Genomic DNA, 26282 nt, shown 5'->3' with positions numbered 1-26282 from the left:
AGATTGATATCTAATTTTTCCAGTTTCAAGGCTAATTCATTTCAAATTAAATGTTCTACACTCAGTTGTTAATAAATCCGAAAATATATCAAATGTTGTCACTAAAGCAGAATCTTCCTCACAGATATATTCAATTAATCTCAAAAACTTTCAGTATTAAATTTAAAAATATCCTTAACGATTTTTATTTATGTCCTTAGTAACTTTAAGTGAAATTAAAAATCAATCCAAAAGTTTCTGATTAGCAATGCTTCAGTTTTAATTGCAGGTCATTTTTAAGGTGTTTTAATAAGTATCTTATTATAGAAGTCTATTTTAAAAGGAAACGGGTTTTAAGAAGGACATTATAAGATTTATTCCTGATAACTGGCTTAGAAAATTTATATAATTATTTCTTGTAACATTTAAAATATTTACTGGATTAATGCATTTATATTTATAAAGCAAAGAATATTTTTCTCTTTGTTTTCTTTCACTTCTCTTTTTGTCTCTTTTTTTGAGTTGTTTAATTAAAACACTGAAACCCAATTGGACAGAAATAATTTAAAGGAGAATTATATTCTTTGACTTATCTTTAAAATTGATTGTCCTTAGGTTCTAAAGAGTTTTAGAAATCACTAATACAATTTGTGCTTTTTAAATTTCCAAATAATTATTCCAAATTGTGTTCTTGTCAACTTGATTAAAACGTGGAAGCATTTTAATAGTCATAAAAGGCACACATGATAACAAACAAATGCAATGAGGAAATAAAGAATAGTTTTGTAAAGAAGTACATTTTGTATTTAAGCTTCACTATAACTTAATAGGAACAGATATAGAAAGGAAGTGCATTTTAAAAGTAAGATATTTGTGACATGTTTCTAGGGTCAAGTTTCTCTCTCTCTCTCTACACACACACACACACACACACACACACACACACACAGAGTGGCCAAAGTTTGCAAAGCACTGTACAATAACTAATATTTATGATTTGTGTCCCACAGTACTGATGAATTATCTGATGAAAAGAGAGTCTGTAATAAATATTTTGGAATAAATGAACTAATACTAGAATGTAAACTCCATGGGAATGGGTTTGTTTTTGTTGTTTTTTTTAATTCACCATCACATCCTCAGCAACTACAACATTGCCTGGCACATCATAGATGCTTAATAAAGGAGGAAATAAATGAAATTCATAAATAAGAAATTAATCAGAGCAAGGAAGAAATTATCTGAGCAGAAAAATGTATTTCTGGATACTTGGATTAACACTGCCCCTTCAAGCTCTGTTTGCTTAATTCCTAAGCAAGTATCAAGTATCATCCTGGATTTCTAATTTAACTCCTTATTTCTCTCCGCCCTGTTATTTATTTCCATATATAATTAACATAATTTTGGCTTTGGTCTTTACTCCAAATGTTTTTTGGTTTCTCCTTTCACTAATATTTTAGTGTCACTATTTGAGCAAGATACTAATCTCACGTCTGATAATTCAGATGTCTTACTCCTCGGTACCTGGAATGTCTCTCTAGTCAGAAGGTCCTTATCATTTAACCCTCTCCCTGTTTCCCTCATGCCCCAAACTAATTCTCTCTATTTGTTCAAACCACTTATTCATACTTTTGTCTCCTAATGTAACTCATGAAGAATAGTTAAAGCCAAATTCATATTTACCTTCTTTGAGAATTTCACTGGTTTGATTTGCATGAAGTTTCACTGGATTATACCTTTACTTTTTTATGCTGAAGCCCATTGTGGTTTTGTCTTTTTTCTTCCTTATGGCTCCAAACAGTGCAGCCTTGGTTTTCTTTTTGCATGGTTCATATTAGGTAATGCACTGTCATCACTCAATATATACTTGTTCTGTGAAAAAAACAAAATTCTCAATTCAGTACTCCCTTTGCATTGTTTATATAGAATGCAAAGAGGGAAACATCTGAAAATGACAACAATATCCAAAGAATAGTGATATGTGAACGTATTAGGCAAGCTATGGTTTTGAAGAGCCTATTTATGTACTAGTCAGGATGAAGGAATAGCAACTCTCTTGGGTCTGTGGCTGAGGGTAAAGACCCACGGCAAAACTGTGATGACCCTTCCCATTTCTATTAGGTCTTGTCACAGCCAAATCGCCTCATATTCCATGAGCATAGACAAGGAACATGACCAGGCCTATGTCAATACAGAAGGGACACATACTCCTCCCACAACAGGCAGTGGAATGAGCATGGCAACAGGTGGGGACTGATCATCTTCTTCAGGGAATATTGTGAATAATAACAAATAGTAATGAAATATACCACAATGTGTATCATAACAAAGTAATACGATTTGTTTGCTTGTCCTAAACAAAATCAGTCACAATGATATATTGTCATCATAGTGTATAATACAAATAAGTATCTAATATATTAGATACAGCTCTGGTTACTAATATTTTGATCTCTGATTGCCTTAAGAATTTCATACAATACATATTTGTCTCAGAGATATGCACTTATACATATAGACGCAAATTTGCATAAAATTTCAGGGGATTCTGAAACTTTCTAAAGCCCACCTAAGGACCTCTTAGAGCTCTGTTGACTCCCAAGACAAGGACTCTTATTACCTCTTTCACCTTGTTTGCATCTCTTCCACCATTAGCAGCCACATTGCTTGGACATCCACTGTTTTCAACCTGTAATCTTCTTAAGCCGTTGTATATTGTCTTCTGCAAATTACCAATTCAGTGAAACTTCCCCTGCTAAACATTCTAGTAATATTTTTTGTTGCTAAATCTACAGGATGTTCTCCAATTTTTATGTTACTTGATTTTTCAGGTATATCCAACACTGGTCACCACTCTCCTTTCTTAAAATGCTTCTTTTCTTTCCTTGGTATCCATGACATATACCCTCTTAATTTCCCTCTCTTGTCTCTGCGTATTTCTTGTTAGAATCATTTTTTAAACATTAGTGTTCATGGAGGTTCTGTAATTCTGCCCTTATTTTGTCTAATTCTACACTCTCTTCATTGTCAATATTGTTCACTCCCATGGTTTTAAAATTCCATTAATGATTTCCAAACAATTATTACTAGCCCAGATTTCTCATTTGATAAATTAGTGTTTCCAAGTCCTTGTGAATATCTCAGTTGGATGGCTCACAGTGAGATAATAAAATTCAACATGATCAAAACTGAATTCATTTTGTTTTAACCCAAACATACTCCTGCCTCTTTCATATCCCATTGAAGCGTGGCTCAATCTTTATATCTTGCCTGCAGTTTTCTTTCTTTTCTCCCAACTTTTATCCTGCCCCTTTTAAAATATGCTCTGAGACCTTTGCTTGATTTAAAACTTTCCTTGGCTGCCTATTACCCTCAGGATAAATTTTAAGCTCTTCAACAAGATTTTCATGTTCTTTTATGTATGGTCCCTGCTTAGATTTTCATTCTCTTCTTTCAGTCTAAGCCTCCCAGATGTGTCTATACAGTAGCCAAATTGGCATTATCCCCTGTTCCCCATGCAAGCTATGGATTGATTGCCTGCCTCGGGTTACCAGCCCTTGCGGCTACACTTTCACATCATTCATCTACAGGTTTACTTAGTAAACTCTTCTCATCATCAGCTCTGATCTCCCATAAACAGATCAGTTGATTCTTTTCTATGCTCCCACATCACCTCCATTACATCTCCTATCACATTGTGTAACTCCTGACTCCCTACACAACTGGTTCCTAGATGATGCACGGACACCTTGAATTTTGAATAAAAAGCTTATTCACAAATGTAAAGTATTATAAAGTAAGTTTCGATACTTAAAGACTCATTTTATAACCCCAAAACTCTAAAATTGAGAAAGTAAATGAAAAGAAAATAAAACACAGATGTATGCTGTAACAAATATTTACTAACTATGGTAGAATTTTTGCCAAAGTAAATTTAATTACATAATATAAGTGGCATATTTTCAGGATTAATAAAAAGATTGTAATGAGCCTTATTACCAGCTTGTTCAGAGTCCAGATTTTGGTTCCTCTGTACAAATCTAACCTGGAACTAGTTGCGGATTGGCACCATTTGGTGATAGCTGTCTGCCTGCGATGATTTTGGTTCTGTGGCTGAATGGGAGTTCAGAGATTCCAGGGAACATCTAGTTGGCTGGCATATAGCTGGTTAGTATCAGGTTTTTGTTGTTGTTTGTTTGTTTGTGTTTTGGGCTCAATCCAGGGAGATGACATTGGGAAAATATTTGGGATTACAAAGAACCCAAAATTTACCTCTCTACTTCCCAAGATAAAATGTCATATGGAATATCCCCTTGATACAATGGTAGCCTCCAAGTCCATTACCAGCAAGCTATCCTAGATGTCATAGAATAGAAAAGCTCACAGAACAAATTAAAATACTCAAATTACACATTTTATCAACTCTATTAAAACACACAGAATCAAGGGAAAAGAGATAGGATAGATTAACACACATAAGATAAGGTACAGTCTGGAAGGACCATGCTATCTGAATCCTGGGGTACACAGTGTTCAAATGTCCTGTTCCTTTCGCTGCCACACTTCTTGTTCCATACCTTCCACACTGATGGTGTCGTTACAAGGGGCAGAGTTGGGGTTTGAGCTAGGATCAAAAGGCAGAAGGCACTCTGGGTCAATGACACACTTGTTCCACTAGAAAGTTGCTGGGATAAATACACCTGGGCAATACATGTAGCTAATGAACAGCTATGGACTTTAATTGTGTTACTTGGCCAGAGGACATACAGAATCATGACTGAAGTCACCAACAGGAGGCCAAATAAAGACCTCATGAATGACAATTTATCAGGCATATCTAGTGTATCCTGAATACTTATAGGTTGTTTATACTTATTTGTAAATATATTTGCATTTTATAAATATATAGTACCCAGGTGTCTCATGAATATTAGGTATCTCTGATCTTTCCATCCCCTTCAGTCTATGTTTAACACACACATGCTCTGCTTTCTAACTACTTACCTTACAGTTTAAAATTCCCATGAATTCTGCCCATCTTTAACAGTCAGTTTGCTTGCCAGCTACTCATCTATTTTTAAAACATTTTAAAAGACCTTGCCTACATTTTACAAATGACAAACTCATTCATCTAATATAACTGAATATTTTCAATAGCAAATGTGCATTCCACAAAGGCAACCTGCTGTGCCTGATTATATTTGCTAAAAATGGATTCAACAATACTCTTCTTACCATGCAATTTTGATGCTCCTTGCATTGAGAGGTGGGGGGGGGGGGGGTCTATGTTACTTCCCCTTGAAATCAAGTGGGCTTGTGACTATCCAATAATAGAATATGGTAGAAGTGACTCTATGTGACTTTCAAAGCTAGGTCATAAAAAGAGAAACAGCTTCTGCCTTGTTCACTACTTGCTTAGACTCCTGCTGTGATGTCTGACTGCCCTAAGGCTGCCATGCTGTGAGGAAGCCCAAACTATTTTATTTAGCAATATCACCTGCAGAAGTCATATGACTAGAGAGAGAGAGAGAGAACACTCTCCCAGGTCAGCCCCAGCTGCTTTAGCTAACCCCACCTCCACTCTTTCAGGTCTAACCACTGTCACACTGCAGCTACATGAGAAATTCCAAACCAGAACTACCTAGGTGAGCCCTTCCCAAATTCCCGGTCTACTGATACCTTGGTAAACAAAAGATGATTGTTGTTTTAAGTTACTAAGCTTTGGAATGAATTTTTACTCAGTAATAGATACCAGAACACTTGCCATTTCCCCACCTGTCTTCACCTCCCTCCCACATCTCACCCTCCTTATTCATGAGATATGAACTTGAGTCCACCCCATTTAAGACTGAGTATAAGACAAGAGCCTATTGCTAAAAGACATTATACATCACTGTCATTTTGAAATGACTTTTCTACATGAATTCAGTTGTCTAGGATTTATTATTGTTAAATTATTCTCATTAATTTAGTATTGAAGATGCTGTCTTCTATTCACAGTCTTTGTAAAGCATACATTTGCATTCTTGATTTCTCTATGAATCTTTAAATTATATCTAAAGTGAGGATTACCTATATCAGTTATTTCCTCGGTTTAATTTACCATCCATGACTGCTTGCATGTGTTTTTGAATGGTGAAAACTAAAGAAAAGCTCGCTTCTGTGTTGGTGATTTTTTCCCAAAATTTCTCATCCAAAGAACAGCGGTACTCAGTGATCTCGTTTGTGTTGCCAAGTGATTCAAAGAAATGTTGGATTGGTATCATTGATATCAATGATCAAGGGAATTAGGTAATCATATATAAGTCTGAGTCACATTCTGGAAGAATTATATTTGTTAGGAAAATTAAAAAGTAGATACCAAAAGTCAAGCAGTACTCGCCTAGCTTATTCAGGTACTTGAGCTGGAAAACCCAGAATTAATACTCCTGAGTTTTGTTTTACTCACCTGTAAGACTGGAGTTAGATTAGAATGCCCAGCATAAAATTCTATGGTTTTTTAGTTATAAAATGAGACTCCTGAATTGGAACAGAGGCAAAATGAAAACCTTTATTATGAGGCTTTCTGTTAGAACAAATCTCTCTAGGTGAAAAAGAACAGCTGAATATATTTAGAATGTTTCTTTTCTCTTAATATTTTACCTCATAGTGGTCTAAAGAGGAACATAAGAGACTGTTTTCCTACAAAATGTCATTTTTCCTTTGAAAAGGAAAAAAGTTATTTCAGAAGGCATCACTATTTAATTTACTTGTTTTCAATGCCCACATATTGCTCTTAGATTTGATGTCAGATAGCATCAAATGATACAAAATAAAATTCTCTGGAAGTTGTCTTCTTTTATCACACTTTGACTTCAAAAAAAAAGGACACAATTTTTGTTCTTCTAGAAAACTAAGATATCTTTAGTAATGAGTTGAAATCTCAGTGACTGTCGAATTACTACATTTTACAGTATCTGGTATAAATACATAGATAAAGGCTGATTAATGCAGCCTTTTCACAGCAATTTATCGTGTGAGAATTGATGCTTATACATGTGTGTGGAGCCACCAGAGTCAGCAACTATGTGCTTAGTAGAGCTTTCATATTCTGCAGTTTGTTTTCTCTAGACAGGTAAGAAGAAGAATGTGTAGCAAAAACATAACAAGAAACATGAAACCTACATAATAACCAATGATTACTATTTGTGATAGAATTGAGTATTAATTTTATGATCATTGGTTCCAATTAATTACATTTAATTGATTTTTTAAGTGTATGCATAATGGAAAGCTTAAACAACATATTTTCTACATACCTTTTACTCTCATGATCACCATCACAAACAATACGTGGGAGAAGCTGGCTAAGTTTTTACTAAAAGCCTCTTTATTCTTCTTCCAGCCTTAAGACTAGACTCCTTTCCCAGGCCCTTTTATAATTGGCCATGTGACTTGTCCTCACCAGTGGCATATGAGAAAAGAGTGTGTCACTTCTGGACCAAGAGTTTTAGAAGTGGAATTTTAGAAGATTCTTCTCCCATCATCTGGATGCAAAACCCAAGGGGAAGGCCTGGATCAGACAAGAAAAGAGGCTGAATTACTGTGTGGAAGATAGTAGACCGCTGACCAATTCTCATCTTGAATAGTGAGAAGGTGAAAAATTAACTTCAATTGGGTTTGACCCATTATATACTTGGGGTTGTTTTGTTGCCTGCTCTATATAATACAGTGTAATAATACTGGCATAGCCTTATTGCTTAATGGAAATAAAATAAGATTCACATTCCCACAAGACTATAGATAATGTGTAAGATGGGAGTTATTTCTATTATCTATTCAAATCCATCTTAAATTTTAAATTCAAGAGTAAGCATACGTGCAGAAAATATTTAATTGTTTTAATAATGTTAACATAAACTGTTATGGATATAGGCAAAATATTTTCATAAATGGTAACTACATAGTTGAAATGAGGTGATAATGAGATCAGCATATCTGTTATAACTAATATTATTTGCTTTTTTTCTGCATCAAAATTATCCTTGCACTTAAATGACAAATTACTGCCACTTACTAAATCTCTTTTATTATCATGGCTCATGCTTAATTACCCATTTTCTCTGGTTCTTTATCTCAGTACACTTTATCTTGACAAACAAAACCATCCTGGTTTAAATAAAACAAGTGCTTTTTCATTATTATTACTATTATTATATTACTAGTATTTCGTGTGATTTTCAGAATACTGAAAGAGATGGAAGGACTGGCCACCATGGTAAAAACGAGAGTAGTTGTATGACCCCCTCCTCTTAAGAGTATGCAGATAAAAAGACCATATTTGAAATAAAATATGCAGAAGAAGCATTAGTAAGTGTGGTGAGTAATATTGTATGCCTCTATGGATAAATCCCTTCATTGATGTTAGGCACTAAGACTAATGCAAGAGGTGGCTTCCACTACCTCTATCTAAACCTAGTTGACTATTTAGGAGATAAGCACATTTCATCTCAATCATTGATCCTTGGCTATCAAAAACCAGTAGGAGCAGATGACAATCTCAGTATAATAATTGGTTTTATATTTGTCTGAGAGACTGTTTGCTTTGATTATAAACTATCAGCTGTTTTTCTTGTTCTATACTTATTTTGTTCCAAAATATCTTCAGATTTATTCAAGCAGTGGTTCTCAAAGTGGGATTCCTGAACTAGCAGTATTCCAGTACCTGGAAACTTATTAGAAATGCAAATCCTCTTGCCACACCACAGACATGCTGAATCTGTAACTCTGGAGACACATTAACTGTCTTTAAAAACACGAAGGTTTCTCATGTATAAAGGACGTTTTATGTCTTCTGGGGTATTCCAGAGAGTGAAAGTTATAAAAGTACTAATATCTGATTAACATGATAAAGCTATTACTAAATTAAGTCTATCTGAAAATGGACTGGGCTGCCTGGTGAGTTAATGAGTTTCCTGTGATTAAGAGTATTTAAGCCACATCAAATGGTAGGTTAATTGGGTGGTCTAGATCCTTGCTACTCAAAATGTGGTCCTATCTGGGAGTTGCTAGAGGTACAGAATCGCAGGGTCCACCCCAATCCTGGTGAATCAGAATATACAATTTAACAAGATTCATGGGTGATTCATATGCACATTATGTTTGAGAAATAGTGCTCCGTTGACATCTAGTGAATCTTTATATTATTCCTTTCTTTTTTTGGAGGAAGATTAGCTCTGACCTAACATCTGCCACCAATCCTCCTCTTTTTGCTGAGGAAGATTGGCCCTGAGCTAACATCTGTGCTCATCTTCCTCTATTTTATATGTGAGAGATCTGCCACAGCATGGCTTGATAAGCAGTGTGTATGTCTGCCCTGGATCCAGGCCAGTGAACCCAGGGCCAGAAGCACGTGAGAACTTAACTGCTGCGCCACTGGGCAGGCCCCTTTATATTATTCCTATTCTTAATTCTTACAGGATTATGTTGTGATGCAGAATTTGAATAACAGTCTAGAAGAGATGAGGGTAAATACATGAGTTTTACCTCACATTCCACTGTGGGGTCACCAGCTGAATTAAATGTTACCCCCAGGATTAAAGATTCTATTTCTCGAATATCGTACTTAATTTTAGTAAGCTGGTATTTGAATACTGTTTCTCTAGCTAGATTTGGCCTCTTTGGTTTACACAAAAGTGAAACATACCTTTTATACTTCCTGTACTACATCCTAAGGATACTTGCACTAACCCCCAAATTATACCCAATGTTTGACCTTTCTCCCATTTGCCTTCTACATGCCCTTTTCCTTTTCACTAAAACTAGTGTATGCTAATTTCCCTCGCTGAAACATTTCCTTTTTCTTAGAGTAGGTACTAGTTTTGTCTTCTGCTTCCTCCCTGTCCCTGATGGGTCTGTATGAATGGACAGCAGAGGCAGAAAGAAAGGAGCATAGGCAAAGAGATGTGCAGATATAGAGGGAACTGGAATACCATCAAGAGACCAGACTTTGCTCAAAGCTGAAATTTACTTGGGCAGGGAGTACTTAACATACAATCCTCATCGTCAAAGCAATGAATGGAAAAGAGCTGGAGAAGTAATAAGAAACGACAGATGCCGCCACACCCTAGATTGAATCAGACACCTACAACCACGACTACCATGCCCTGGTCCTGGGAGAAAGAAGCTGCTTAAAGTAATGGCAAGCACGGAAGGCCATAGAGCCAGAAGGTGCCCAAACCCATTCCCATCCCCAGCAGCATAGGCCAACACACGCTTTTCTGTAGAGACTATTGTGTGTGAGAAGCCCGAGCAAGAGCAAGGAAGAGCATACTCCCTTCCCAAACGTGCCCATCTCCAGCTTTTCCTTTGCCGGGGGCACTGGGACCAGCGCGAGACCCAGCAGCCCCAGAGCGGCTTTGGGGGAGTCGTGTGTATCCGCGAGCGCGTGTGCGTGAGGAGGAGAGCAAAGACGTGATTACTTCAGAATTTATTTAAGGGCCGGTGGAAACCACTGCAGTAGCATCCAGGGGAAGCCCTTGTTCCAGAAGAAGAGGAGGTGGCGGCTGCCAAGAAGGAGGAGGGGGGAGAAACGGAGGAGGAGGAGCAGCAGCAGCAACAGCAGGAGGCAAGTGAGGAGAGAAGATGCTGTAGCATCCTCACCGGCTCCCAGCAGGTTGGTTCTCCCGACCGACTGATGCAAGCAAAAGGCTTACAAAGAGGCTGGGAGGAGAAACTGGGTGTGGGGGGCTGACTGCTTGCCTTTCTGGAGAAGAAGCACCTCTTAGGTGAAATGAGACACACTAGTGCCGAAATAGGCTGGGAGCCAGAAGGGGACCTGTCCTGCTTCTCGCATTCCTGGTGACTCGCTTCCCTTTAGCCTTCCAACTCCTGGCGTTAGCCATAAACTCTGGAGGGGCGCCAGGTGGGGGACTGGGTGGAGAACTTCCCTTCTAGATACTCCTCACACCTTTTCCCAAAGCTCACGTTTAGGGGAGACACTCTCCAGGTGGCCCGGACGCGGAGGGGGAGCCGCGCCGCTCGGTTAAGTTTCTACAAGTCAAACCCAGTCCCCAGTTCCCGGCTCCTCACCCCGGGTCTCCAGCTGCACGCGGGGAGCTGCGGCTGCTCAAGCAAAGGGGCCGCTGCTGCTTTAAGAGCCGCCTCCCCCTCTCCTCCCTTTGACAATGGTCTGAACCGAGCTCTGCTTCCCAAAGCAAAATTTGTAATATGCCATTTTTCCGATGGACGCTTCTCCTTTTGGCTGCTGACGGAGCCACGGGAAGATGCCGAGCTGCTGCCACGCCACCCGGCCGGGGCACGTTCCAGGAGGGCGCCGGGGCACGCGAGTGTCTAAGCTGCCTTTCTCCCGTTGCTAGGGAAATGGTCCAAGAGTGCCGGCTGTGAGCCTCCCTTCTCCTCAAGCCGAGACTGCGGTTGTCACTGATCAACTGAAGAAGCAGGACCGAACATTACAGACATTAGGTACAGAAACTGTATTTGAGTTACACCGTTTCCCTTCCGCTTTATTTTTTTACCCCCTCCCCCCGGCCCCACCCCGCCCCCAGGGAAGATGAGATGCAAATTCCTCCTTGCCAATTACTGTTCTTACCTTTTGCTTTCCACTCCCACCCTCTCTCTTCTCCTATTTCTCAACCTCCTCCCTACTTGGCTCTCTCTTGCTGGGCAGGATGAAGAATTTTAGTATGGAAATTATGAAGTCAACTTCTTCAGGGTGGTGGGGCTGTGTGGCTGAGAGAGAACTGTCCAGCCCTGTGGGGTGAGCTGGCTCTTCAGCCGTCTGTAAATGCACTGGGGTAAAGAAAGTGCAAAATGCTTCCATTTGAGGTGGTAATGTTTCCTGAGAACAGGAGACTTCAAAGAGTTAAATAGGAGGAGGAATATTCATGTAATGTAATCAGACAATGGCTAGGATTTCTCTCCCTGAATTACTCCTTGTGGGTTAACTGAGGTGGAGCTGGGTTGGTTCTTCAGACTAAATCTTTGTAGAAGAAACTAACTACAGAGAATGATTGCATTTTTGCCTCTAGTAGAGTCTAAACCCTAGTGATCGGTTTGAATAAAGTGATTCATTGACAGAAAAAAAAGCCTTTCGTACCACCGACACATCTGAATAGGCGCTATTTGAATGGTACATTTTGCTAAGAAACACACTGGATCTTGAAAGCCCTTGGTGATGACTCCAGTGGGCATTCAAAACTTTTATTTTGAAATCTGAGATATTTAGAAGACAGTCAAGGTTATCTGCTAAGCATAAAGGAGTAGGTTTTCCTGGTATAAAATTCTTCAAGCTAAATGTCAGCACTGGTATAATTAAAACAACCAGGTTTGTTATTTTTTTACATTCACAACAAAATTTGCAATGTCTCTAACCAGGTCTTGAAACCTTCAGTAATTTAATGAACATGGCATCAACATCTAGAAGAAGATAACACAATTCATATATCCAGTTGACTTTGGGGATGGGGTGACAAAAAGGCAAATCTCAAAGCAAACTGTTAGTATGCCCTTTCTGGTTTTTCAGGAATTATGGGATGCAGTTTTACGCAGTTTTTAATATTGAAAATGATTGTAAAGTTAAAAGTAGTGTATGAGGACAGCATAGACTAGCGATTGAATGCCCACAGCCTCCTGGACTGTGCAAGTTGCTCCAGATGTCATCTATTCTACAAGAGGATGTTTAACTCTTACACTGAATATGAATTTTTAACTGCTTTTAATACTTAAAATGTGCATCTATGAAGTGTTATACGATATTTTCAGGAATATACAAGTATTTTGTAATTTATATTAGACAGAATCTCAGTTCTATTGCAAGGAACTAAGCTAGCTCATGAAAGTGGCCTTATTTTTCTGTATACAAATTTTTTTCTTCTAATTTTGATGAGAAGACTTTAGATTTATTCATTTGGGTTGACTGTGTGTGAAGAAAAAGCAGCCTGTATTCAACTTATTTCCTAAGTAACTTTTGCATACTTTGATTTTCTTTCAATTGGATTTGGAGAGTTCAGAGTACCCATTGGAATTAAACCTTTAGGTATGGAAGCAGAATGAATCATAAAGGTAAAATATTTTTTCTGCAAAGATGAATGTTGGTCACTTTATAATTGAAATACATACTTGAACTTATAATAGCCCTTTATAATTTTACTATGTGTTCTCAGTCAAGCATCCTATTGGTTTATAATTGAAATACATACTTGAACTTATAATAGCCCTTTATAATTTTACTATGTGTTCTCAGTCAAGCATCCTATTGGAATCTTACAAAGGCCTTGCTAAAACAAACAAACAAAAAGCTTGGATTGTTATCCCTACTTTACAGAAGAGAAAACTGAAGTTTTGACGGGTAAAGCGACTTGCCCTGGTTCACCTGCCTCAGGGGTGGAATCAAATCAAGTGCTTTTGAGTGTAGATTTAATAGACTAAGCCGCTTCTCATCATAGAATCTTGTGACTGACTGAATCAAACAACAGCTTTCATACTGATCTGAGGAAGTGAAGTTTGTGAATGTCTAGCGTCCCGCAAAGATGACAAGCATTTGTTAGAATTAAGGTAGTATATCCAGGAGAGAATTGTAGCTGAGGTCATCACTGCAGTTATGTTTCTTCTTGGAACTTAAAGTTGTTATGAGTAATTCAGAGTGGAGATGGGCTAATATCTTTCTTTCAGAAAGAATATGATTTAACATACAGATTTAGGAAAGGTTAAGTAACCCGAAAATTTAAACCCTGCAACTGTTTTGGCGCAAATTGTCACAGTGCTACCATTTCCTCTCTCAGTATTTTGTTTTAACCTTAAATGTCAAAAAGAAACACATCGGCTTCTGGTAATGATTTCTCAGAATGACACAGCTGTTCAGTGTGTAGATTTCATGCATGGCATGTAAACTAATTGTTTTAAATACTCAAATGTGTTGGAACATTTTTTAATTTCCCAATTCCTTTTCAATTAGTGTAAAGAAAATTTGTAGCAGTTAGAGAAGAGTCTCTTTTTTTCCATCTTTATGATAGTGTTGGAATGAAATTCAAATTGAGAAAAATGCAAAAAAAATGTTATATTTTTCACCCATTAAGTGGTTAACTCTAGTAGCAAATGCATGAGTGTGAGTGAATGTGTGTGCATGTGGGGTGCGTGTGCATCTTTTTAAATACGCCCTCTGCATATCTACTCTGCTATTTATTTTAGGGTGAATAAGACATTGATCTAGTCAAGTTCTTGCCTTCAGGTAGCCCAGTGGTTTGAATGATGAGCAATAATTCAAAGCATCATCTTGAATTGTCCTAAAATTCACCACCCCCTTAATTTTTTTACATAAGCTAGCAGTCACAAAATACTTTCCTTTATCTTTCTAAAAGTTTCTCTTAGTTTTCAGTGGACCCTGACCAAATCATTCACAGATAATTGAATTTCTCTCCTCAATAACCCAATTTATGTGAAGAATCACATAAAAAGTAATTAACTATTGAGCTGTTAAGTCTTGACATTTTATTTGAAAATATCACCAGAAATATTTTCCCCAAGGACAGGAATATGTAGGCAGAAAAATGAATTGACCTTGCATTATAAAACCAAAGAATGCTCCAGGATCAACAGCCAAACCAGGCTTTCTCCACATCAGCCTTCTGCAAAACCAAGCCCTCTAATTAATAGCTCCTGGCCTCAGTACAACAACTGAAATTGAGATGGGCTTGATTTTTTTTTAAACATAAGATGGAGGATAAAAGAGAAAATGAGGTAATTTCTAATTTTCAAAATGCCACACAATAGGTCAATGTTACATCTTAATGTGTGTGTTGTCTATTTTAAATCAAATTAATAAATGATTTAAAAAAGTATTCTGAACAGTTCATTTATTCCATGACTGGGAGCTTGTGATTAGCAGCTGAGATGTGAAGTTACTACATTAGCTAATATAATTTATGGCATCTGTTTTGTGGAATATTTGAAAGAGTGTTAGTTTGTATCGTGTGGATGGAAACCAGACAAAGCAGCTCACAGGAAACAAAGGAATATTAAGTGTAATTAGTAGTATAATAACCTAAACAAATTTATGCATCTCAGTCTATTTCATAAAGCTTATGTCTAATTCAGTCAGTATCACTTATCTATTCTGTGTAGATTACTGTAGGAATTCAGGAAAAGAGCATTTAAAGTAATAAAATGGGAGTTGTAAAGTCAAGAAGCTTTAAACTAGTTGGTAGGAAAAATAATCTGTTGATAAAATAAAAAAGTAAAAGCTGATTATTATGTAAAATGAATACTCAATTATTTGTGGATTTTCTAAATGAAAGGATGAACATTAATTCGTTCACTCATTTAAGTCATTCAAAAATCATTTACTTCCTACCCATTAAGTGCCAGACACTGTGCTTGTGTTAACAATATAATAACAAATAAGGGTGAGCTGGAGGTATTAGCTATAAGGGATTTGTAAACTTGCAGGGGAAGAAAGGTGATTAATTATTGTGTAATAACATGTTATTATAAATTGAATTAAGTGGGGTAAATTATTAAAAAAAAACACTTTGAGAAGTAAGTGAAACCAAACTGTATTTTGTAGGTAGGAGATAGATGGATTGCCATGAAAAGAGAAAGCATGTAGGTTGGAGGAAGTCAGTGAATCATATTTCACTGAGGTCAAAATATTTAGCTTGGTTGGAGTTGGGGCAGTGGGTAGGTATAAAAGAGACAATTAGGCGAATGAGCTGCAAAGGGGTTGATGAGTTGAGGGTCAAGTGGCATTACTGGGAATCATTTCTTTACTAAGACTTCTCTCCTCTTTCTTTAAGCAATGATGTGTGAAGTGATGCCCACGATTAATGAGGACACCCCAATGAGCCAAAGGGGGTCCCAAAGCAGTGGCTCAGACTCAGACTCCCATTTTGAGCAGCTGATGGTGAATATGCTAGATGAAAGGGATCGTCTTCTAGACACCCTTCGGGAGACCCAAGAAAGCCTCTCCCTCGCCCAGCAAAGACTGCAGGATGTCATCTATGACAGAGATTCGCTCCAGAGACAGCTCAATTCAGCCCTGCCACAGGTATGTTCCCTGGTAGCATTCCTCTTACAATTGAAAATGTGATAAGACTTAAATAAGTGTTGCTTTATTCCCATTCTTATAATTGCTTTTCCCCTTAGGGTATATGACATGCATATATGCTAAGATATGCGGGTCATATATGCACATATGATGAGAAAAACTTAAGAATAGATAATTAGTTTACATAAAACCTTGCCTCAAACAAAATTGTAGAAGCATAAGTTCCTATTTAGTCTTTCTCTTGAAAAGTTTATCTTTTTTTTTTTGGTGGGGGTAGAAACCACCTGTTGACCAGCTTTTATCACCAGAATGTGGGAATAGTTAGTTTTCTCTTTCTTACTTTTTAAACACTATTATGACACTTGGAAATATGTATTTTACACTTTTAGTTGTGTAGTCTGTATTTGGAAGTGATAGTAGTTTGGAAGTCTACTGTCCAAGATTTTTTATTTGTCTTTCTTTAAAAATTTCTAACACGTGCTCAAAATTTCTTGGACTTAGTGACATATTACCCTCTCTTCTCACAAAACATTTCAACCAGTTTCCTTTGTTAAAAAAATATTTTAGAAATTGAAGAAAAGCCAGAAGTTAAGCTTCATAAGCAAAATTGTTAGTTACTTTTTAATGTATTTTTGTCAAGCATCTTATTTTATAGAAACAAATAGAATATTTTAAGATTTCCAGCTTATTTATATACAAAGCTAATAATGAGAGTCAATTTTCTTATTTGAGAATAGCGTAATTATGTTTATTTTAGGTACAAGAAAAAGCATAGAATATCAATGAGATTTTTAATAATTAGCCCCCAATAAAATATATATTTTTTTAAATGCAAGTTTGATTGGCCCCCTACTTACAAGACAGATTAGTAAATGTTGAAGAGTTGACCTCTCTCCACGAAGTTATGTCTTATAGCAAATATCTTTTCATAAATATTGAAAATTATATAATCAAAGATGATAAAATTCTAAACCCAGCTGTACTATTAAGTTGCAGTGTAATATTGAGACAGTTATGACTATCAGAATGGGATGGATCACCTAGAACCTTCTGTCACATCCCCATTAGTAATCCCATAACCTTATGTGGATAACTCCTATCCCAGTCCTTTTCATTTTCAGTACGTTTGTCTTGTATTGAGATGTAATGTTTCCAGTAACTCTCATCTGTTGGTACACTAGTGTGTTTAATCACACAGAATGTGATTCATTTCAAAAGACAACTATCTTATCTTCACCAAGAATATATTTTTCAAGTTAGACATTTCAGTCTTTGCGGTTGTTCTTCATAAAGTGATTTCTAGGATGATGATCATCATACCTACTCTCCTTAGGATTATTTGAGTTGGTTAATGCTTTTGTTAAAGTGTGGTCCTGGAACCACTCACACTGTTCATTATCTTCTTTGACAAGCATAGAATGGGGCAATCATTTCTTTTTCTGGACAGAGTGTTTCATTAAGAAGCCCAGAATTGTATTATATGTGGGGGCAAGTTCAACATCCTTTAAGTATGTATTGGGACAGCAGTCAACTGAAGTTTATAATTGAGTTGCATAAATGCTGTGTGTTCCTATTTTCCCTACACTCCTCCTAGAAGTTGACTCTTTGGTCCTAAGTGTAAGACTATACATGCATCCTTCCTACAGTTATCTTTTTATATCTTATTCAAGCCTGATGCTATCAATTTGGGATCCTAATACCATCAAACTGATTCTAAGAATAATTTGGGTTTTTAATTTTTTTCTCTAAATGTAAAAAAAAATGGATGACTATTTCATAAAAATGTTGTAAAAATAAGGTACTAGAACCAGATACTGGGGGAAAAAGGAGAAAACTGAAAATGTTTTTATACGTAACTATATTGTGTAGATATATCTCTTCTTAAAGGTACAAGAATGAAAACATTTTAATTCTAGAAATTCAGTTGTATTGAAAATTATTTATATTGCTATATAATTGTAATGCTATCTAAAATTTTAAAGTTTGAATTTTAATTACACTGGTGCACAATCTCCTATTCAAACTCCTTGGGGCCAGTGGTGTTTTAGAGTTCAGAATTTTCCCGATTTTTCTATATGTATACGATGTGTACTATGCAAACACTCCTCTAGCTGGATTCTGGGCAACACTCTATAATTATACACTTCCATATTTCTGAAAAGAATTCTATCAATATTCCTACTTCCTGGAAAAAAATAAAGACTATAAATGGTTTCTTGTTAGTACAGATCTGGTTTTGCGACCAATCAATTTTGCAACATACAGTACAAATAAAATATCACTTTTCTGAGTTTGGGTTTTATAATTATAGATTAGGGACTATGAGCCTGTACATTTAGATGGATATGGTTTCAACCTCTTTTATAAATACTTTGATACATTTTTTCCAATATTTATTTGTATTTTACTATTACAAATATTTGTATCTCTAGCAATCCACAGGTCTTTAAAGATATTTATGGTCCTGTCATTTTTTGAAAGAAAGTATTTAATAACCTAATCTGTAACTTTAGGGCTATAAGTTTTCTGTATGTAATAGAGGAATGTTTTTCTTTAATTAGTATCTTTGACTTATTTTGAATACTTTGTAAGCAATGTACCTGCACTGTTTGGCAGCATCGCGTTTGATATTTAGCTGGAAGAAGAAAATGAGAACCATAAATGTGAGTTTTGAGGCAGAAAAAAAGCACGCAAAATTGAAAACTACAATAAGATGAAAATGAAATTTATTTTAGCAAACACAGGATAGAATTCAAAAGCAGAATCAAACTTTATGACACTGTGTTGTTCTTTCAGGGTGTTGGTGATTTGCTATAGCCACTTTCTATCTTGTCATTCCTTTATGAACAGAGGTAGTGATGGTTTTAACAATCCTAACCATGTACAGTACTCTGTAGTCATAGTGCTGCATTTTTCATTAAGTGATTGTGTGTAACTGTGTTTAAACAGTCCTGATAATTCCACATCTCTAGGCCTGGTGTTTCTAAGCTATACACTTAATTTTCTTCCTTTCCAATACACAGATCCAGTTTCATGTTCCACAGAATATCAAACTCAGTCATCATCTGCCTCCCACTTCCCACCCAAACCTGCTCTAACTCCTCACCCAGACACCCAAGAGTCTTCATGGATGATGCTCTCTCCCTCATCTCTGAATTCAGTCATCATTGGACCATACTGTTTTTCTCTCTTAAATAATTATCAGATCTCTCTCTATTCTTTTCTGTTGTTTGTCACCTAGCCCTGAACAACTTCTTTGCTCTATCTCCTAGCACGTCTACTTTTGTAAACGTGACACTTTGTATGTTTGAATAATACTGGGGGTCCTGAAAGACTTCATGCTATTCCAGTCTTATTTCCTTCATGCGTATTCCTCTCTGCCCTTATGATCTTCCTCAGAACCTTTGTCTGACTCACTTCTAATCCTAGCCAAGACTTTCTCTCTTCTGGGAAGCCTTCTCTGAACTCCCAAGTTACATGTCCTCTGTGTTCTTTACCATTATCATTTATCATATTATCATTAAATTATCTATTTATGTGCCTGTTTCCCAACATAGACTATAAGTTCCTTGAGAACAGGGGCAAATCTTAATCATCCACAACCCTCTAGACCAGCTGAGTACCAGGTTCATAGTAAGGGCTTTTAAAGTAAAAACAGAACTAAAGTTATATGTATTTTGATATACAAAGAACAAAAAACTTGAAATAGGAAGGTCTGGTTTGTATTGTGTCTCTATTATACATTTTCCATGACCATATACATTGGTCAGGACTTCAGATTTCCATGCTACAAAAATTGGTTAACACTAATCCCTCACAGGGTAGTTTGTGATGATTAAAGAAAATAATACAAGTAAAAACTAATTTATAAAGCATTAAATATGGAAATTCTTGCATTTCTTTTATCCAGAATGCTGAAAGATAAACTCATTTCTATATATGTATATCAATGAGCATTAGAGCAATTTGCAAGGAATATTGATAAAATAAATAGCCTTTTAACATTTTGGAAAACAGGGCAAATATTGAGAGTCTTCTGTGTATTATTAAATGGTTACATATGTTTGTAAAGGAGATAGACAAAAAAAGGAAGATAGTTTGGTTCCCAGAGAACTTAGGGAATAGTTAGAGTTCTTTGAAAAAAATATATAAATGGACTCAAATTAATATAGTACCAGAAGATTATAGGAGTACTGAAAGTATTTGAGCTATAATATTGATATGTGATTAACTGCAGAAAGTTTCATGTAAAAAGTGATTTAGAGAGATAATTTTAAGAAAAGGTTGGAAAGGATGAAAGGGCATTCTGTGAGGCGCAGTAGAGTTGTGCAGGTGGGAGCCTGCTCCAGGACATGTGGGGAACTGAAATCCAGCCTATGTTCCGCTTTCCAGGCTAGGCTTGGGGTTTCTAATTTGCATAAAGGAGACAGATGAGCTAGCAGTATCTCTATTTTTTTAAAAAAGAAAAAGAAGTAGGAATTAAATAAGGACAATAACAGATTTGTCTATTGGAAGGTAGGAGTTAAGTTTTGTATAGTGACAGTGGAGGAGTGTGGCCTGTCAATATGTGTGGTGAAAGCTAAGGACAAAAGTTTGTATGCAACATAATTGGTAGAATTTTGAGTGAACTGGCAACATAATAAGGTCATAATGATGGAATATTATTCTGCCTTTTGATTTAGGAAAGATTACATAATACATGGGTATCAGTTATCTGTTGCTAAAATCTAACAAAACAGAAAACCTTGATGTCATGCAAAATAATGAGTTTATGGAATTCAGCTGATCTTGACTTTTATTGGTTGATCTTGGCTGAGCTCATTAATGTAGCTGTTAGCTGAAGTTTTTCTCAGTCAGCTGTCTGTTAACAGGCTATTATCAGATCTAGGATGGCCTTAGCTGGACAAACTGGGACCACTCAGCTGTGTGCATGTGTCTAATCCTGCAATGGGTTAGCCCTGGCAGGTTTTCATAGTCATGGCAGAGGAATAAGAGCAAAGCAGAAACAAGCAAGTGTTTTTTAAGCTTCTGCTTGGGTGTTTTTTTTTTTTTTTTTGGTAATATCCCTTGGCCAAGCCCAAGGCAGAGTGGAAAGTGATACAAAATTACAAGGAAGGATGAAGCATAGGTATCATCAATGCAACTGATCTACCACAAATATATGCTAAAAGAGCCATTTAGTCATTATTATGTTAGGGAAGGCTTATCGTGACGATGTAATAGTTCCGTGAGGTGTGGGAATTTGGGATACGATTGTGAACCTGGAAACTAAGAAAGTCAAAATGTAAAGAATACGGAGGAGAAAGAATGGGCATAGACTGGTAATGAACTGAATGGCCAGGGTTTTGGATTTGAGTCAGATCTGAATTTGAGTAGGAGTTCTTCCACTTATTAGCTGAGAGATCCCTGGTAAGTAACTTGATTTCTCTGAAACTCTCTCTCTCTAATTGAAAGGAGGAGATGATGTCTCTCCTAGGAGAGGCTAAAAGGAAGTATGTATATGTGCTTCAGAAACCCTGAACATTATAAAATATCAGGTGGTATTTTTCATAAATTGGAATGTGCTGGTATGCACTGTGATGAGGAATTAAATTAAAAGAGGCTACTTGTGGAGGAGAGAAATACGTTTACATTCTGACATTTTAAAATGCAAAATATTTAGATGAAACTTATAGAGAGTGACAGAAGTCACTTTTATTCTGGAAGCAGACTACCTGGGTGTCTTTTTGGTTTGCTACTTACTAGCTCAATAACTTTGGTCAAAGTAGTTAATTCAGATGATGATAGAACCTGCCTCATAGAGTTATTATGAGAAATAAATGAGCTGGAACACGTCAAACGATCAATTCAATGCCTCACAGATAGTACATGCTCAATACATGTTAAATGCGGCTATTGATGCTGTTATTATTACCATAGATATTATCATCATTATCCTTAGCCAGCCTTAACTGCACAATTTTACTGGGTAATAATGAATACTAGCACAAATTGAAAGCACTAAAAATCCTTAGTCTCTGCAATCTTTATCAAATTTTGGAGGTCCTTTGATTGATCTTTTTTAAAAAAATATCTCTTAACTACACTCTCTTAAATGGTTTTCCAAAATTCTCCACTTATTTAATGGGCAGTCTCACGTGTCCCTTGATTAAGTCAAACAACATACATTCCTCTTGTGCTCAGAAGATAACATCTAGGTTGAGCTCCTTCCTTTTCAGTGAAATCTGATGCCACCACGCTAAGCGTTTCATCCCTTGCTCCTATCAAAGAGAAAGATGCTGCATCTTTTGTTACCCCTATTGTGATTATTCCATTTTCTTAATGTGCTTTTCTTTCTTCCAGTTAGTTGATTTTCCCCCTGGCGAAATGAAATGGTATTCACCTGCAGCCTTTATTTCTCATTGTTTATATCTCTTTATTTCTCTCTCTTTTCTTTTTTAACCCTTATAATTAGGTTTCTATTATCACCATTCTCCTAAAAACACACTCATGTAGATTTAGGAGCTACTCCTGTATATGCCACCAATGGATACATATTTTATAAATCTAGGGGTCCTCTTTCGTTCTTCATGTACCTTAGCATCTCTGTGCCAAGCAATGCTATTAATTATTTCAGTTTGAAATTCCCATGTCCTTAATTCTCCATAACCATTCCTTTCCTAGGCTACTAGGTATGTTTTCCTTCAATACTTATTCTTTTCCCACATACCCCTATACACTTATTTACATCCATACTTGTCTGTATTTACTTATGTTCTCCAATCTTAAGCATTGCCTTTCCTGCTTAAGATTAATACTTCCCTCTAAATCTTTGAACTCCCCCTTCTCCTCTCCTCCTTTGATTGTTTTTTTCTCTGTCTTGAGTGTCTTCCATTGTTCTCTCTTATTTCAACTTGCTTTTTTGTACCATGTTCAAATCTATTCCTTAAAAGTAAAATGATGACAAATACAATACCAACAAAAAGAGTCCCTTAACACTGTATCTCTGCTTAACTACCAATCAATCTTTTCTTTTCTTTTCTTTTCAGTTTATTTCCCAACGGCTCTCTTCTCACTGTCTCAGTTTCTTCATCTTCTGTTCTCTCTGAGCAACTGCTGTCTAGCTTTCCCTCTAACTCCCTGCTCTGAATGGTGTCACCAGTAACCAACTGATGAACACAGTAGTAAATGAATTTTGTTTTATTAAAATTCACTGCAAAATTTGACATTGTGATTGCTCCCTTCTCAAAAAACAAAACAAACACCTTACTTTCGTAACTTATATGACACCACACTGTCTTGGTTTTTAAATCTTTTTGAGTTTTTCCTCCCAATTTTTTTCTTTGGGCAACTCCTCATCTAGTTATTCCTTAAATGTTAAATAATAAAGACAAGAGGAATAATAGTGATAGCTAACATATCTGAACAGTCCCACTATGCTAGGCAATGTTTTTCTAAGTTTCCAGATACTAAGATGAGAGTCTTTTTGTCTTCCTGTTTGAGGAGAGGCTAAGTGAGGTGCAAGACCTTATTTGCAGGAGGTGCTAAAATATAGTCCAACTAATAAGTCCAACGTTAGCGCAAACTCCATTTTAAGACTCTACAAAAGTTGAGGTGGTAAAGCTAGAAGACAGACAGAATTGTTTTGGAGAGCTATTGGTTTGCTGTGCATAAATCTACTATTCCATGTATGAGGGAAGGAGTGATTCCCATTCAGCTTAGCCAAGTGAGAGGGGCTTCAGGGAAAATGTTGAGTTTGATGTGTTGCCTTCAGAGACGGAGGGATATAGATTCTGAAGTCTAAAAGCTGAAACTGTGGCTGGAGATGCCCTTGCCTCTATGGAATATTAAAGAGTTGCATGACGGCAAGCTACAAGTCCTCCAATGTCAAAACAAAGGTTGGTGATTTTTTGAACAGCAAACGGGGTCCTCAGAAGGGGAGCTTGCTTAGGGTTATCTTTGTGTAAACCCACAGAATAAGTAGATTGTCAGAACCCCAGGTTCCCAGGGAGTAAATAATGAGAGACAAATTTGAGGATTGATTCCAGAGAAGAGACTGAGAGCAAGTCAATTAAAAGTGAGGAGGAACAGACAGAGGGATTCTTTGAGAAAGCCATAAACCCACCCCAGGAGAGGAAGGGTCATTGATGGTATCTTTGCCATTCAGAAAGCCCTGAATATGGATGACAAGCGGGTCAGCCACATATACTGTGATCCTTCTCCCCTATTTCGCCTTCCCAGGCCCTGACTCTGGAGGGGTCAAAAAAACTGTTGCTGTGAGTGGAGGATGTCACAGCAAAGAAAGACCACAAGGCCCCCATCCTCTAATGCAGACTTTAAAGCTTGGGACAAGCCTGAAGTGAGTGCAAAGGGGGAAGATTTAGGTTGGAGAGGAGCTTAGGGCTTTGTACATAACACAGTCCTATATTGAACTAGAATTATGAAACAGACTTTTAAAATCCAAAACAAAAGAGCAGATTGTTTATTTTCTAAGCATGAGCAGGAAAACTAAGATTTCTGCCTGAAATTTCATTTGGGGTTCATTTCTTCACCTGAGGGAATCAGAGGAGATATAATAATGTTGATTTCTGAATCCAGCTCCTTTATTAAACTGATTAGGTGTATCATCTCAATTAATCCTCAGAACATTCCAATGAGGTCATTATTATTATTATTCTCCTTTTAGAGATGATAAAACCAAGGCACAAAGAGGTTAAGTAACTTGTTTAACACCACATAGTTGATAAGTGGCACCAGGATTCCATTGTTTTACTCTGAGCCATCTCCTTCATCTTACTATGTTCATCTAGATTTAAAGAAGTATTAAACTTCTCTAGAAACCTTTATGAGACATGGGCCAGTGAAAGCATTTCTCGTGACTACTTTTAAGTTCTAAGACAAACAAAATTATTTGTCAATCTTATATCAAACTAATTTTCCTGGATTCTGATTACCTCTGATTCCCCCTTTAATGCCCACTTTTAGGGTAATATGCTTCAATTAAAATATATAGATTTTGGCTCAAAATTTGTTATCTATTTTTTGAGAGTTTATAAATGCATTTATGTTTCGGTTGCTTACAGTAGATCATTAATTGACCAAGTTAAAAAAAATATGGTGATTATTAATTTGAAAGTTTTTCATGATAAAAGTCTTGCCTAATGATCTATTTCTAAGATAAAGTAAATAAATCAGTTACAAATAATGGCAAGATTATTTTATCTTTGTTAATTTTGTATATTTGAAACATTATTTAACAATACTTATAAAAATGTTATTTAAAAAATTCTATTAGCCAGTTGCCTGATCTACTTTGCCATCAGAATACCATCCTATAAGCTGTTTTCAATCTGTAAAAAATAATCCATGGCAGTTGACATTACTTGAGTTAGAAGAAACTTAGCTATTAGAATCTTTTTAGTAGGAAAGATTTGACCTCTGAAATCACATTTTTAGTAACATCATTAAGCAAATTTAATTTTTCTTCTAAAAATGTAACTTCGTTTTACAGTTCCAAGTCTAAAGTTCTATGCTGGTATAACAACAAGTTTTAATATTTCCCACTATGATTATAGATTTTCTTTTCTTCTTTTTTGTGAGGAAGATGAGCCCTGAGCTAACTGCTGCCAATCCTCCTCTTTTTGCTGAGGAAGACTGGCCCCGAGCTCACATCCATGCCCATCTTCCTCCACTTTATATGTGGGATGCTTCCACAGCATGGCCTGCCAAGTGGTGCCATGTCTGCACCCAGGATCCGAACCAGTGAACGCCGGGGCCGCTGAAGCGGAATGTGCAACCTTAACCACTGGGCCAGCCCCGATTATAGATTTTCTATTTCTCCTTGCAATTCTACTAATTTTTGCATGTGTTTTGAGGCTGTTACTAGTTGTATTCAACTATATCATTGTTTTATCTTCATGGCCAATTGAACCTTTATCATCATGAACTGTCCATTTTCCTTCCTAGACAGGCATTTTCTCAAAGTCTACTTTGTCTGATTTTAGTAGTATTATAGCAGATTCCTTTTTTGTTAGTCTTTGCACTGTACCCCTTTTACTATCCTTTTACTTTCAACGTCTCTGTGTCTCTGCATGTATTATCCACAAATAGCAAATAGTTTCTGGATTTTATTTTTATGCAGCCTGACAATCTTTCTCTTTTAATTATTTAGTCTCTTTATATTTACTGTAACTACGTGTATATTTGCGCTTAATCTACTGTCTTACTAAGGCTTTCTATTTTCCCTGTCTCTTTTGTGCTCCTTTTATTAAGCTTTTGTGCT

At 36.5% G+C, this 26282-nt stretch overlaps 1 protein-coding gene across 35 annotated transcripts in view; it reads left to right on the top strand.

Annotated features, from left to right (window-relative positions):
* The first annotated feature begins 10243 nt into the window (after positions 1-10243).
* The window catches only part of PPFIA2 (PTPRF interacting protein alpha 2), a 454616-nt gene continuing 438577 nt past the window's right edge, over positions 10244-26282 (top strand). For 20 of the 35 annotated variants that reach the window (XM_070599420.1, XM_070599424.1, XM_070599414.1 and 17 more), the window contains exons 1-2: positions 11120-11442; positions 15771-16021. In XM_070599420.1, the coding sequence (XP_070455521.1) occupies positions 15773-16021 (249 nt within the window). In that variant the 5' untranslated portion in view covers positions 11120-11442; positions 15771-15772. Of the gene's footprint in view, positions 10634-11119; positions 11443-15770; positions 16022-26282 lie in introns of those variants that run through there. The other 15 variants (XM_070599421.1, XM_070599415.1, XM_070599416.1 and 12 more) reach the window with 6 other exon arrangements.

The sequence above is a fragment of the Equus przewalskii genome, chromosome 29 (genome assembly GCF_037783145.1).
Source record: "Equus przewalskii isolate Varuska chromosome 29, EquPr2, whole genome shotgun sequence".
Classification (NCBI taxonomy): Eukaryota; Metazoa; Chordata; class Mammalia; order Perissodactyla; family Equidae; genus Equus; species Equus przewalskii.
This window is presented reverse-complemented; position numbering and strand designations above follow the sequence as displayed.